The 16,450-nt window shown below is 38.9% G+C and overlaps 1 protein-coding gene across 4 annotated transcripts in view; it reads left to right on the forward strand.

Moving 5' to 3' along the window:
* The first annotated feature begins 13,647 nt into the window (after positions 1–13,647).
* The window catches only part of LOC131108286 (phosphofurin acidic cluster sorting protein 2), a 48,173-nt gene continuing 45,370 nt past the window's right edge, over positions 13,648–16,450 (forward strand). For 2 of the 4 annotated variants that reach the window (XM_058059241.2, XM_058059242.2), the window contains exon 1: positions 13,648–13,982. In XM_058059241.2, coding sequence (XP_057915224.1) covers positions 13,768–13,982 — 215 coding nt within the window. In that variant the 5' untranslated portion in view covers positions 13,648–13,767. The remainder of the gene's footprint in view (positions 13,983–16,450) is intronic. The other 2 variants (XM_058059243.2, XM_058059245.2) reach the window with 1 other exon arrangement.

Raw genomic sequence — 16,450 nt, forward strand, 5'->3', positions numbered from 1 at the left:
GATGGCCGAGGGTGGGATTGAACCCGGGTCTCCTAGCTGTGAGGTCTGCGCGCTAACCACTCGTTCGCCGTGCCGCCCTTTAAGGTTTTTTTTTGTTTGTTTTTTACATTTGTTCACTTCCTGCCTTCCTAATATAATTTATTTTTTTTTAAATACAAAAAATAGTTTTTTTTATAAATAAATAATAAATAAATAAATAAAAGGACACGTGATTATGTGTAATTAACTTACCGTAAATATCTAAAGTTGTTGATATTGACCGACATGCTTTTTCTTTTGTTATGTTTTTCTTGTAAAACTGGTGTTTTGGGTCTTTTAAAAAGTATAATTTCTCCATTTCAAAGATTAATTGTTTGTCATCCTTCGTCTTCATTGCAATGAGCGCTGGTTACATAACGCAGGGTCTTTCAAGCTTTCATCTTGTTTATTTTGACACCTTAAGCTGTTTTAAGTTGTTTTTCCGACTAGTATGCTGCGGAATTTACGCATAAATGCATTAAAAATAGACTTGAAGTCTATCTTTTCTCTTCAAAACACATTGCTCGTCAGATGCACATGTGAATTGCCAGAATGATTAAAATAGAAGCGATATGAAAGTGTACGACGCGAGGACATTCTGTGGTGTCTGGCACTTTGGAGAGGTGTTATTTCAGATGAATTCTGGTTTTCACTCTACAGGGCAAATGGCAGATAGCAGGTATGGCGGTTTACAGACGTCTGCGTTGTGGCTAAAGTATGCATGGACAGGCGTATATAATGGACAAAAAACATGACCATAATTTTTTAATTTTTTAATTTTTTAATTTTTTAATTTTTTAATTTTTTAATTTTTTAATTTTTTAATTTTTTAATTTTTTAATTTTTTAATTTTTTAATTTTATTTTTGTCATGTACCGAAGTAGGAGGTGATATGAGCATCCAATGACATAATGGGTACCATAGTAAGTGTCAATATAGTGATATGTATAGCACATCATGACTGGTTCAAGACTCTTCATCCTTGTATTTAGCAAACATCAACTGCTTGTATTGTTTCTTGAATTGGCTCATCGTTGTGCATTGTTTGAGGTCCTTACTCAATCCATTCCATAGTTTGATTCCACATACTGAAATGCTATGGCTTTTTAACGTAGTCCTAGCATAGAAGTGTTTCAAATGTAGTTCTTCCCTGAGATCATATTCAAGTTGTCAAGTTAAGTGAAGTCCCAAGTCCTCAAAATCGAGTCTGACTAAGTCCACACCCCTGCTATTAATGTATTAATGTGCTTAGTGTCTAAGCGTTATAAGATAGCTTGTTTAATTGACTACCGACCCTTCTATTGCCGTTCTATCGCCATTGTGTCAATGGATAGTATGGAAGTGTGTTAAGTACACGCTTCGGTCCACCCAGGGTGTTATTCAAGCCCGAGCCTCCACTCTACAAGCTAGTCCACTGCACAGCAACTAAGGGCTTAACGCTCGATGAAAGAAGAAATATCCGAGAAGCATAAAAAAACATAAAGATGTGAAAATTGTGAGCTTTGAAGAATGTTTAACACTTTTGCCTCGCCTCAATAAGGTTCCATGTTTGAATCAGTAGCCTACCCGTTCCCTGTATAACCCTCTGTGTATTCCCACAAAGGAGGACATCTGTTAGCACAAATAAAATATTAAAAGCTAAGTAAACACTCTCTCTGCACATTTCTCCAAAGCTAGAAAATTATTTCAGGCCAAATGGAAATGTCAACTTGTGGTGGAGCCCATAAAGGAGATCTTTTCACAAGACTTTGTTGTAATCTGCTGCAGTGCTCTCATAAGTAATGCCCCCCCCCCCCCCCACCCTCCTTTTTAAGAGATGTAATAACTCCCTCCGAGTAGTTTTACAGGTTAACAGATGATTGTGCTTTTCAACAGTATCAGATTTGGTACTGAAACCTCTGCAATATATTTTTGCAGCTTAGTCATTGTCTCCTGCGGAATGAAAAATGTGCACATAAATGTCGGGGAGGTGGGAGGGATTGATTCATTATTAAGAACTACTTCAAGTATGAAAACTTTATTCAGGTTTACAATCCATCATTCCTTCAACAGACAAAGACAAAGTAGCGATATTTTGATTTGAGAATCAATTTTAGAGCATGAGAAGCTGCTATCGGAAGTATCGAAATTTCAGTGTCGATCGACACATCACTAGTCCCTCGCTTATTTGCTATTCGAAAGTTGCAGCTTTACTCTATCACGTTTTTTGGAAAACATATTAACCAACTAACCATACTGATTCCTGGTTGAATACGGCCTACTATTAGTTTAAAAAAAATCTATTTAAGCAAATGTTGTGCATTTTTCGCCTAAATGGGGCATTTTCAAGCATAAAAATAGCTAAATGAAATAAAATACAAGGCATTCAGAAGACTCAGATGTTGAACACACACACCAGACTTGATCGCCCGAACAACAGGCTTTTATTTCAGGTTTGAATTAGCTCACAAAAAGCAGCATAATCTCGAATAAAATCCCTTACTTAAACAGGGGCTAGTGTTCCTCGCCTATTCGCTGTTTGAAAGTTGCAGCTTCACTCTATCGTGGTTTTTGAAAAAAATATTAAATAATTAACCATGCTGATTCCTGGTTGAATATGGCCTACTATTAGTTTAAAAAAATGCACATATTTAAGCAAATGTTATGTATTTTTTCGCCTAAATGGGGCATTTTCAAGCATAAAAATAGCTAAATGAAATAAAATAGAAATACAAGTTATTCAGAAGAATCAGATGTTGAACACACACACCAGACTTGATCGCCCGAACAACAGGCTTTTATTTCAGGTTTGAATTAGCTCACAAAAAGCAGCATAATCTCTAATAAAATCCCTAACTTAAACAGGGGCTAGTGAAAGTTGCAGTTTCACTCTATCACAGGTTTTGAAAAATATATAAAATAATTAACCATGCTGATTCCTGGTTGAATACGGCCTACTATAAGTTAAAAAAAACACACACATATTTAAGCAAATGTTATGTATTTTTCGACTAAATGGGGCATTTTCAAGCATAAAAAATACACACTAGACTTGATCGCCCGAACAACAGGCTTTTATTTCAGGTTTGAATTATCTCACAAAAGGCAGCATAATCTCGAATAAAATCCCTAACTTCAGCAGGGGCTAGTGGCGTGGTGGTAACCTACAGCAATTTGAAACCTGACTTTCCTTTCGAGAACACGTTTATAGCAACACATACCAGTACAAGTCTTATTAATATCTTAATAGTTTATTATTATTATGGTTTATTATTATGGTTTATTGGATAAAACAACTGTAAAGGTGACTATAGGGGTGTTAGTTCATGTCACGGGGACTCTAATGTTAAAACCCATATTTAGAAGGTGGGAAACGAGTAGAAAATATTCCATTTATAAATATGGAATCTATTAAATTAACTGCAATAAACAAGCAATTGTAGTAATGTAGTAAAACTGTTGTAATAAATCAGTTAGATTGTCATCTTTAGCGGACAACATGGTAACATCATATTCAAATACAAACTTGTTGGAGTTTACATGTACATTCAATTCCTTGGATATTTGCTTGCACATTGTTTTGTATTTCCATAAATGTACGCTACAATACATGTGTTTGAGCATCAGCTAAACAAAGCATACTAAACAAGAAGCCTGCACCTCACCTGTGCCAACAAATTAGATTCCCTTTTCAAGGGAAATCTATGCAAAATGATTCCTTTCAGCAAAGATTCCCACTTGAGCGTATTAAGGGGAATTGAGGAGAAATAAAAAAAACTCCCTTAATGGGAATTGTAAAAGCAGTGGGCTTTCCCTCTAATGCCGGCCTGTGTACAGTTGTCCTTTGTGATGCACACAGACCAGGCCAACCCTTGTAGGAGACGCTGTAAGCTTTTGTCTTGTCGTTATGGCTGACATTCATGCATATGGATTTTTAGAAATCTGTCTCTCTTGTCTTTCTAGGCTGCCTTGTCCAGAGTGGAAACACAATGGATGTCAAGGGAATTCTTCAGAAAGCATTGGAAATGCATTGGTACTCTCTGAATGGAAAAATATGAGTGTGTTTTATGCACAGTTCAAGTAGTATGGGCTCAAGGTGAGATTTGAAGTCTCTACCGATTTACATACAGTGTAATCATAGGATTCTATCAAACACTTCATTCCTCAGTCCTACTTGTCACACACTCCATACAAAATATACAAATAAAGATTACATTGTTCAAACCCTTTAAAGCCACGATTAATACGCTTTTATCAATGTACTGTGAAGTGTAGAATAGAGTATAAGAACCATGACAGACAGGATGGTGCCTGTGTAATTGGTGAGATAGAATGTCAGCACACTTGTCAACATTGGCTTTTAAAATAAGGGAATTATTTACGGCAAATAAAGGAAATCCCACCTAAAGTTCTGAAGAAAATCACATTGGGTCCCACCTGGACAGTTGTGGTCACCTCATTTCTAGGACCTAACTCAGGCAAGACCTAATTTGAATACGCCCTTATAGTTGTACGACATTCATTCATTCATTCATTTTCTACCGCTTTTCCTCACGAGGGTGCTGGAGCCTATCCCAGCTGTCTTCGGGCGAGAGGTGGGGTACACCCTGGACTGGTGGCCAGCCAATCACAGGGCACATATAGACAAACAACCATTCACACTCACATTCATACCTATGGACAATTTGGAGTCACCAATTAACCTAGCATGTTTTTGGAATGTGGGAGGAAACCGGAGTACCCGTAAAAAACCCACGCATGCACGGGGAGAACATGCAAACTCCACACAGAGATGCCCGAGGGAGGAATTGAACTCCTAGCTGTGAGGTCTGCGCGCTAACCACTCGACTGCCGTGCAGCCAGGACCCAACACATCCATTAAAATCTATTTTTATGCTAATTGGCTTGAACCTGAATTCAGTAAATACATGCTGTGGAGTCATATGAACACAACAAATGGATCAATAAATTATTTCTAGTATAAAATAACAAATTAACAGAATACAAAATGGACTTTGTGCTCTATGCGTCACGGCAGCAATGCACTTCCTCTGTGCAAACATTTGCATTGTGCATTGTGGGAACCCCCCCATGAATCGTGTAGGGAGGGGCTCTCCGTGTGCATGCATTAAAGAAAAAAAAATCTGAATTACTGCATGAATTTGGACCATGGGACTGGAAGAGTTTGTTGATCAGCCACCGCCTCATCATCTACAATGTCCACAAAGACATTTCAGTAGTGACTGAGCATATCTGGCATTTATTTGCCTGTACATTTTAGACCAGGGGTCTCAAACACACGGCCCGCGGGCCAAATGTGGCCCGCAGGACACTAGTTTGAGGCCACCGCCTTGATATGAAAGTTTAATGTTAGTGCGGCCCGCGCAAGTTTGATATGGATGCTGTATGGTATCATGTACCCAGAAAAAATTATTACGTTTGATTAATGTTCATGTTAAAGGTTAAATAACTGTTAATAGTTGTCCTCCCTATCCGTGTGGAAGTGGTAAGTTTTTGGCTATTTAAGTTTAAAGGAAATAACTTGAAGGCTACCGTTTAGGTCACTAGCTCTCTAGTTTGCGAGTTAGCATGTGTCTCATGACCCTGCAGTTGCGCAATATGTTGTAAATAAAAAAGAGTATAAATGTGACTATAGTCGTGTTTTGTCATGTCTACAGGGCTCTAATAATGCTTTGTTCATTTTAATCTGAAAAAAATAATTTGTCTACCCACCAACTATATGTGGTTTCTTAAGTTTTTATTATTTGCCGTTTTATTGTTATTCTTATATTTATTTATTACTGATTGATTGATTTTCTTTATTCTTGATTTGTTGATATTTATATTTTCATCTTTTGTGCAGAAAAATGAAAAAATAAAGATATTTGAGAACAGTGGAATGTTTTATCAGAGCTTTTATTGTAGATAATCGGAACCAAAGCGCTGAAAAAGTTTGTATATTTTTCTGTTTTTAATAAATGCGTTTTGGGTTTTTTTTTGAAAACCTGATGCAGCCCAGCCTTGTCCAGACCCTAGGTCCAGTGGCCCCCAAGTAAATTGAGTTTGAGACCCTTGTTTTAGACCTGTTTTTCCAGTAAAGTGGAATATTGCCACAATAGTGTGGAAAAAGGACATGATGACTTTTGACATTACAGAATTCCTTACACTCTCTCTTTGTAAGTACCAATTTTTAATGATGTTTTCTCCACTAATAAGTCCGACTGCCTTCAGCCAAATTGGTATAAATTTGATTATTTGCGCGACAATACAATACACAGAGAGAAATATCATGAGACACAATTATTTCGTTTGCTATTCTTGCAAAAATGAAATGAGTTCTGTAATCCCTTAGTGTTGGATGATTTGTCATGGAAGGATTAAAAGGGGAGAAATAAATGTGTCATTGATTGATTGATTTGCTCTCCTGTATCAGGGCGTGTGGCAATCTGCTGATTGGAAATATAGATAAGATGTTTAAATTGTAGCTGACTGCTCCCCAAAGACCAATCACTTTGAGCGACTGGAGACATTGGACTGGGTCAAACGTGTGTGTATAATGAGAAATATGACGATGATATATGGCACCTTGTTTAAACACACATTACATAGCTTGGATTTGAGAGACCGGATCTTTCCTGGGGGGGGGGGTTTCACCATAACAATTTCTTGAGTAGAGTATAAGGTTTGCATTGTAATTCAAGCTGGATTAATATGTCTGATAAATACATGATTTTGCTGAGGACCAGTCAGAAGTTTGGCTAAGGAACATACAGTATTTACTGTATCACTATTAAGGCAGAGGTTAATCCTGCGGTATCACTCCAAGTAAACACTCTTCGGGTAATGTACTACTTCCATGCAAATATATTCATACTTTTCTTCTACTCAGCTCTGCTTAGCGCCTCTGAGGTCAGTTCATTAACCTGACATGCCAAATGTTTTTTTTTTCGCACGGCTTTGTTTCATAGACCCTTCATAGAACATGTCAATAGGAAAATGTTTGGGGAGAGCAGACTTGTATTATGACTGGGCAAACATTCTGTCACATTCATTCCAGGCCAATCACATTGATACAATGTGATAGTCAAGCTGTCCCACCATGGAAAAGTGGAGCTGCTAAATAAAAGAGAATTTAAGAAAGGCTTTAAAATCAATTCAAAAATAATGGTAATGGTAATGGTAATGGTAATGGTAATGGTAATGGTTTTATTTCATTTGAACATGCATCAGATTACAATTGAGTGCATCCCATAATCAGTTCACAGTTCCACATGTTCAAAAGGAGTAGGAAGAAGCAAAGCTTATTAAATCCTACCCCTCCATCTGGTACATTTGTTCACTTCCTGCTTTCCATAATACAGTTTAAGGTTTTTTGTTGTTTTTTTTGATTGTTTTTTTGTTTGTTTTTTAATAATGCACCTCGTACCGAAGTACAAGGTGATATGAGCATCCAATGACATAATGGGTACCATAGTAAGTGTCAATATAGTGATATGTATAGCACATCATGACTGGTTCAAGACTCTTCATCCTTGTATTTAGCAAACATCAACTGCTTGTATTGTTTCTTGAAATGTTTTTTTTTTTTTTTCTTGAATGTATTTTCTGTTAAAAAAAACTGCTGCTCTGATAACTGCTTTAACCGGAGTCATTACTTATGTGCTTAGATGTAAAACATGCAAGAGACAAGGGGTGTCTTAGAATGTTTGACGATTTGATTCTGAGATGTTTGAGTCGACTATCAATCTTGCTATCCGATCCCTTGATAATGTCATGTGATCAAGATTGTCGTATTGTGACTACAGGTGGGCTGACATACGTACATTTTTACATAGAATATCTATGTTTTGGTTATAAATAGCATATTTTGATACAAATTAGCCTAATTTATGTGAATAAATAATTGAAAATAACATGTATGTCACAGCACCTCTTGCAGATTTGTTTTTGTAGTTGTTATTTTGGTAATATTGGGTCTATTTGTATGCATGGAACAGCTTTGGTTTAACTTCAAGCTTTGGACATTGAATTTTGCAGCACCAACGTGTTTATCGTCAAGCTTTGACTCATCTCCAGAGTACCAGAGTCGACACACAACACACTTCCGTGTTCGCAGCCAGCGTGATCAACATACACAGACGAGGAAGGCGCGGAGGAATACGAGCTAAGCTCAAACTAACACCGCACAGACTCTCTTTAACAGAGCATTTTCCTTGCTCATGTGTAGTCTTTGGTTCAAATGGACGAGTTACGACTCCACGTCAACCACAGTAACCGACTTTTGGACTGCAACGCTATGATTGAACGTTCAATGACAAGTCGACTATTGATTAAATCTAATGAATCTGATTTTTTTTCAGATTTATAACTAATAAGAATTAGTTTACAATCATACTGTTACAATCATAAAATCTTTGTTAATTTTACAAGCCATGCTTTTTCAGTAACACAAAAATTACTCAGCTAGGAGACCCGAGTTCAATTCCACCATCGGTCATCTCTGTGTGGAGTTTTCTCCGGGTACTCTGGTTTCACATGCTACGTTAATTGGCGACTCCAAATTGTGAGAATGTGAGTGTGAATGGTTGTTTGTCTATATGTGCCCTGTGATTGGCTGGCAACCAGTCCAGGGTGTACCTCGCCTCTCGCCCAAAGACAGCTGGGATAGGCTCCAGCCCAGCGCGACCCTCGTGAGGATAAGCTGTAGAAATTGAATGAATGAAAAGGATAAATGATACTAGGATGCACATTGGTCGAGTAGTTAACATGCATGTCTCACAGCTAGGAGACCCGAGTTCGATTCCACCCTCAGCCATCTCGGTGTGGAGTTTGCATGTTCTTTCCGTGCATGCGTGGGTTTTCTCCGGGTACTCCGGTTTCCTCCCACATTCCAAAAACATGCTAGGTTAATTGGCGACTCCAAATTGTCCATAGGTATGAATGTGAGTGTGAATGGTTGTTTGTCTATATGTGCCCTGTGATTGGCTGGCCACCAGTCCAGGGTGTACCCTGCCTCTCGCCTGAAGACAGCTGGGATGGGCTGGGATAGAAAATGAATGAATGTTGTACAAATATAAGGGCGTATTCAAATTAGGTCTCACTAGCACAGCTTGCCTGCACACACACAACATCGTTGCATCACTTCTATCCCATTTTATTACTGTACTTACTTATTTACAGTTATTCTGATTATTTTTATTGTTTGGCCATTTTGATATTTGGACTATATTTTGGATGCCGCCATCCATCCATAAGGTATTAGACATTGATACCCGAGCCAGTTCAGCTGGCTTCTCTAATTGCGGAGGCTCTACTCTAAGTCCTTCCCTGATGACTGATGAAATCCTCCTATCTACTATAAGGGCGAGTCCAGCACAGTCCGGCATAAGCTAGAATCTCATTTCATATGTTTGTTAGTCCAATTTTGTCCTTTTGCTCGGTATGTCATTTAAATATACAGTATATATCAGTGTTTCTCAAATAGCGGGGGGAGACGCGGTGAACTGTCAGCAGGGACGTGAGAGGCAGGGAGGACTTTCAATAATAGACCAGATCTGCCAATATGTATGAATTTGTCGTACTCAATTTGACTCTTGAATACGCTTGGTTGCTTCACTGCTCTCCATTTTGTTGCAATTTGCTGGTTTCAGTTTGGAGTACAGTCCATACAGAGCAGATAAATAAATGGATATTTTTAAATTCTCAATAGTATTTCAAATATGCGGTTTGGGGAGAACCACTGCTCTAGATGCTCTCTGAGGAGGAGTTTACAGAATCCTTGTGTGCTACACCAACCCAACAATCTGGTTGTCACATGTTTTGCAAAGACCTGGCGGCTTTGAAGATCTAATATGACAACTACTGTATGACTATAATGTGTGAATTCATTCTGAAGTATTTATTGATCTGCAATTAGACGTTAGTGAGTGTTATAGGCATACCTGTCAACCCTCCTGGGAAACTACTATATTTTGCCCTTCTTTCCCGCAAGCACCCCCTTTTGCCCAAATTTCAACTTTCATTAATTTGATCAGTTCTGCTAGAGCAGCATAGCTTCTAGTCTAAGCTATAACACCTTTGCACCACAGTAGGCATAACAGGCAAGACAGCACCTCCCCCTGCTGCTGATGGAAGACCCAAATTTGTGTAGTTTTAGGACATAAGTAAGGTTCCTAGTCATTTACAAATATACAGTATCTTGCCTGAATGCAATGTACTCCCCTCTGTCTTACACATTGTTCATAATCAGGACCATAATACAGTACACTACTCTTTCTCTATCAGAATTTCCTCTTTTTCTTGACATTATTATTCTGTATCCATCCATCCTTCTATCTGTCTGTGTATAACTCTCACCAAGTATGCATCTGTCCACCCGCCCATAGAAAATGTGAGGGTGTTCACTCAATGAAAGATGAACGTTGATGACAAATGCGGACATTGTGCCATCTATCGGCCACTCGTGGAAAATCTTGCATAGGAGAACATGCAATAGTATTTTTAACCACTTGATGGCAATGCGCTACACATATTGATTGACGAATTTATAATTACTTTAAGTGCAATAATAACAAGCTACAAGAGATTCTGTTTAGCACCCACATTTGACTCTGTTTTTTTTTTTTTATATCTCAGCACCCTCTTTATGTGGACAAATCTTTATGTACATACTGACTGGACGTTATTAGATACACCTATGCAATAAAATGGCATTCAATACAAAAGCTGTACCCATAAAACTGCCATAATTCTTTGATTGACTAACAATGAGAAAGGTTTGGCCCTTTGCAAATTTACATTGCTGCAACTTTATTTTAACACAAGCCAATAAAAAACATACAGTCCACACTACATTGTAAGTACAAACAATTGTATGTAAATGTATAGTTTTGAACCAGTCATGATGTGCTATACATATCACTATATTGACACTTTCTATGGTACCCATTATGTCATTGTATGATCATATCACCTCATACTTTGGTATGTGACAAAAATAAAAAAAAATAATGTAAAAAATGTTTAAAAAGGAAAGCAGGAAGTGAACAAATGATGTTTGCTAAATACAAGGATGAAGAGTCTTGAACCAGTCTAGATGTGCTATACATATCACTAATTACAAAAAATTCATTCATTCATTCATTTTCTACCGCTTTTCTTCACAAGGGTCGTAGGGGTGCTGGAGCCTATCCCAGCTGTCTTCGGGCGAGAGGCGGGGTACACCCTGGACTGGTCGCCAGCCAATCACAGGGCACATATAGACAAACAACCATTCACACTCACATTCATACCTATGGACAATTTGGAGTCGCCAATTAACCTAGCATGTTTTTGGAATGTGGGAGGAAACCGGAGTACCCGGAGAAAACCCACGCATGCACGGGGAGAACATGCAAACTCCACACAGAGATGGCCGAGGGTGGGAATTGAACCCTGGTCTCCTAGCTGTGAGGTCTGCACGCTTACAAAAAATTACAAAATGTAAAAATTAAAAAAAAAAAAAACCTTAAACTGTATTATGGAAAGCAGGAAGGGAACAAATGTAACAGTTACTGATTGTAAAAGTACCAGATGGAGGGGTAGGATTTAATAAGCTTTGCTTCTTCCTACTCCTTTTGGACATGTGGAACTGTGAAGTGATTATGGGATGCACTCAATTGTAATCTGATGCATGTTCAAATGAAATAAAACCATTACCATTAACAATTATTTATTAGTGCTATATTGGCAGTAGAATACTAAATACAAAAAATCTGATTCTGCAAACTTGAGTGTAGCATGCCATGTGCTTGGAGGCAATGTTGATTATGATCCCAAGAACACCATCCCCACTGTCAAATGAGGAGATGGAAGCCTTCTGCTTTGAGGTTGTTTTTCTGCTAAGGGCACAGGAAGGACTTCCACGCATTGAGGGGCCAATGAATGGTGCCACAGAATCTTGGATGAAGTTCCTGGTCTCAGCCAGATGGGTCGTGGATGGGTCTTCCAGCAATGACTCAAAACATACGGCCAAGTCATTAACAAGTACTTTGGCTTTCCTCCAGTCCCATCTCTTGATGTCTCAGCTGGCGTGCAAGTTCCTCTGCTTCTTTAAGTCGTGTGCTTCCTTGGCGATGTCGGAATTGCGTTTTTGTCAGATGCTAAATGCTGTAGATGTCCCTCTCAGCTATGCTACCTTTAGCTTTTGACTATCACTGACGTTATGATGATGATTGGATGCCTGTATTGCTGTTGTTGATGTCTACATCCACCTCTTCATTGCAGAAAGTTGGCCACCTGTCGCTGTTGCTCACATCTTGTTCTCCTACTCTGTTATAAGACCTGCATGAAATGTGGGGCCCAGTCACATGTATTTCATGGGGATCAAATAAATATGTATTATCTCGTTTAAGTACAAATACATTTAAAATAAATGTGTATTTATTGTTGAGACTGGTGACCATACCACCCATGTGATTAAAATAAAGCAAATATATCGTATAAGTCTGCATGAAGTAAAGGTGTGCAGGCTAGAGATCATGCAATTAGATCACAAAGTGACCGCAATACACAACAGGCTTTTTTTTCCATTTCACCTTGTCGGTCAATAGGTTGAAGTGATTAGTCACAAACTGCACCCGTCAGGAACTTGTCAAGTCAAGACATCTGCAGCCGTCTTTCACAACACCGGCATTCTCACAACAATGGCTGACCTTGGTAACTGTGTCACGGACTGACGAAATGTTGTTAACACTTCACTTCACAATACAGGTGAGCTGAAGTCTTGACAGTTCAACACTTAACTGCATCTTGATCAGGGATGCCGAAGTGAGTGGTCTTTTTTTTCATAGGCCCTCAGTATACTGTAAAAAATAATTGTAAGAATAGATAATTATGTTATTAGATAAATGTATTATTAGATATTACTTTTTAAATTGTCACCTGTAACACAAAGCTAAGATGTTGATGTTTTGTTCTGTTAGCTTAGCATGTGATGCAGTGGGTCTTCAGTCTTTCAGTGGGTCGCTGGCACCTGGGAGAAAAAAATATTTGTAATGACCCGATGTCTGTGATTGCACCTCGTGTTCTTGTGTGTGCTATTGGCTTGCTGCTCCGCCACAAGGTACCCAAGAACTGTTGAAAACAGTCCCTTTAAATTTAACATACTTGAGAAGTTTTTAGTTGAAAAATGCCCGTCATTTGAATATATAAAAATCGTTTAATTTAGTCCAGACATTAATTTTGTATCAAAAATATTTTCAACGTATATTTACTCAGCAACCACATGCTATCTTGTTGATAGATTATATACATTAAAATGGCTGGGACGTACAAGTCTGGAATGACAGAACTGTACAATGGTTAGGAATAGTTGAGCAAAAAACATAATATTTTGAGTGCAGAATACGTAGACCTATAACCTTTTTAAAATTGCGTTCCGTCACGTCATAGCTTTTATATTCTTTATGAGAATGCAGGTTAACATTGGAAGAGAGAATTCCGAACCAAATTACGTTACGTCACTTCTGAATATGTAGTTAATCTGCAATAAATAAATACAGGTATAAAAATGTATGCATGATATCCATCTGTGTGCATCATTTTCAAAGCAAGGAGGTGCTGCCCCCCACCCGCCTGTAGTGGCATGCCCCGCCCAGACTATCAGCATCTCGGTCACTGGCTGTAGAGAGGACTCGGGAGTCTGGAGAAGCAGGGCAGGCAGCGCACACTTCACAGACTCCCGCGTACGTCCGACGTTTAGCTAAAGCTGCTCCCTCGGCAGTGGAGGTGATGATGGCGGCGGCTGTTGAGAGAGGAGGAGGCGCCCGGGCGGCTTTCCTGAGCCCAAACAGCGGTGTCGGTTGTGTACCAGCACCGACAACACTCCCTGCCGGAGCCCTAGCCGGAGCTGTGGTCCTGGGCTCGGGCTCCGGTGGCATGCCCGTTCCTATGAACCTTTTTGCGACCTGGGAGATTGACCGATCATCCCCGAACTGCGTGCCGAGGTAAGGTTGACATGATCGCGTTGGCTTTACTGTGACAAACCGCAATCTGGGTGTGTAATAGTCCATAATGCTGGATAAACAACGCCCTCGGTGACTAACGTGAAGCAGTGGGAAGGAGCAACCATGCATTTTTGCTTCACTGCTAACTGTTAAGCTAACTAGCAAGTTGGCTAACGCTACAAGCAAATATCACTGGTGAAAACACTTAATTATTACAGCTAATTATGCGTGCTCCTGAGCGATATATTTCCGAAATTGATTTTCTTGCTTTTTGTCATAATTGAATTGATTTCTTTTTTTATTTTTTTTATCTTGCAATTATAGTAATAACTAGCTAGCAAAGTTGTGCTAACTAGTTTATCTAACGGTTGCGGCTGTAAATCTGTACTGACGTTTAAAACGTCTGTGGTGCGTTTAAATCCGTGTTTTTCAGTAAACATTCCACGCACAGTTACGCGTAAATACGATGACATGGGCGCTGTTCAGCCCCTTCATGGCACAATGTTGTCATTTTGTTGCAACAAATCAGTTTGTAGTTGTGTCTTAGAGTTGAAATCACAAAAACAATGGTAAGGTATCAAAAAATATGATATGCATATTTAATGATTGTGTTGATGCCCGGCCAGTACACAATATATTTTCGACAACACCGTGCATTAGTATGCATCTCCAGTGAGCAGGCACACTGCTGCCACCTGACCAGAAGCCTCTCTGGAGCTGAGGGTACATTAATCAGCTTTGACCTAGATCTGTTTTACTCACTGGGGGGAAAGTGGGCTTGCAAAGGGAGGGTTTTCTTCACTCTGGATGTTTGTGCGCATGTGTGTGTGTTTGCTTTTCGACTGTATGCAAGCAAGTGTGAATGGAGTCATAACATGTGAATAACATGCATTATTTACGACGGGGATGATGAGTTATTAACATTATTCAGCACCGAAATGAGACAATATATTCAGTGATTGCAGGGAAATTTGTCGCACTGTAATGCAAATTTTATAGGAAGATCATGATTGTTGCACAGGTCAGCTGTTGGTTCCTACTTGGACCTTCCGGCGTGTCGCACCAGCTCCGGTGCCAAAATTATAAAACATTCTCTTAGCATCCCTTGTCGGCATTTGTTTGGAAGAAATGTGGTATATTGCTTCTGCGTGACTAAAAGGCTGTTAATTGATTTTTTTTGGATATCACTGATGTCACCCAAGGAAAAATTAACTATAGATTGTAAGCTGGATGTCATAGTTCACAAATGTTGCATAATATTGACTTGTATGAAGTGATTCTGTAGTCTAAACATAAGCGTTGCACTGATAAGACCCGGTATGTATTAAAACTACACAATGTTGAATTCAAAAGGTGTGGAGATTAGAGCTACACAAGATAATTGATGAGTCAAGGGTTAATAATTTTGTCAATTGTGTGGAATTGGTTTATCGATTGCTTATTCGGCCTCAACTAGTTTGCGGTCAAAAGAACAACAACATGGTGTTTACAATGTGAAGTTGTGCAGCATCCACTCAGAACTCCATTACGCAAACTCCAGACAGCTTTCATATGACACTGACTCGCATAGAACTAGAAGTTCAGAACATTCAGAGGGATATTGGGAGATAATGGGAGATAAACAACTATTTGTTTGTTTTGTATTTTTGTATTTTGCAGGATCATTGTTATGGATTTGAACATAAATTATGTTCTGTGTCATACTCCAAGCCTAGAGTAACATTTACCGTAACATCTCCCTGTAGTTGTTACAGGAGTACCCAGTTGTATATGAGTACCCAATGAATCAACAACTATTTGGGGCATTTAATTCAGCAATTAAATCCCAGGCATTTTTCAAAAGCCGCCCCTCTCTGTACTGGAGAGATGCAGGCCGAGCTCTTATAAAATGCATTTCTGCCATCTTTTTGGCTTAAAACTGCACAAAAAGATGCTCACTTCTATTGTGGAGTTGCATCATCACCTCTTTGTGCCTCTCCCGCGAAAAAAAAAAAAAACGATGTCTAAATATGTTTGGGAGCGAGGGTTGAATGGTTGGGTTGGTTGAAAATGAGTTCATTGTTTTTTGGATTTACAAAGATTAATATAGTTTATCAGAGATAATGAATGAACAAAACATAGTAATAGTAATCGCTTGCTCTTCTAATTGCAGTCACACTTGGACATGAAAAGAAGGATGTTCATGTAAGTTAACTGTATGTATTACAAGTATTGGTTGGTTTTCAAAGAATTTTCCCCATGGCATACTAGTTTACAAGAGACAACATTTTCCAACATTATTTTAGACCACGTGTGTTTTTGCATCTCTTATCTCGTAGTGGTGTAAAAGGTCTTTTACGGAGCCCAGTCTAAGGCTCGTTTTTAGGGAGTCTGCTTTGGCATTCTTTCAGGGGCTGGGTCATCTTCTTTGCAGCTGTTTTCTACTAGCCTTTGCATGTGTGAATGTCCAGCTGAGTTGTAAGGTTTCA

This window comes from Doryrhamphus excisus, linkage group LG20 (genome assembly GCF_037039965.1).
Source record: "Doryrhamphus excisus strain RoL-2023G ecotype Guam linkage group LG20, RoL_Dexc_Guam_v1.1, whole genome shotgun sequence".
Lineage (NCBI taxonomy): Eukaryota > Metazoa > Chordata > Actinopteri > Syngnathiformes > Syngnathidae > Doryrhamphus > Doryrhamphus excisus.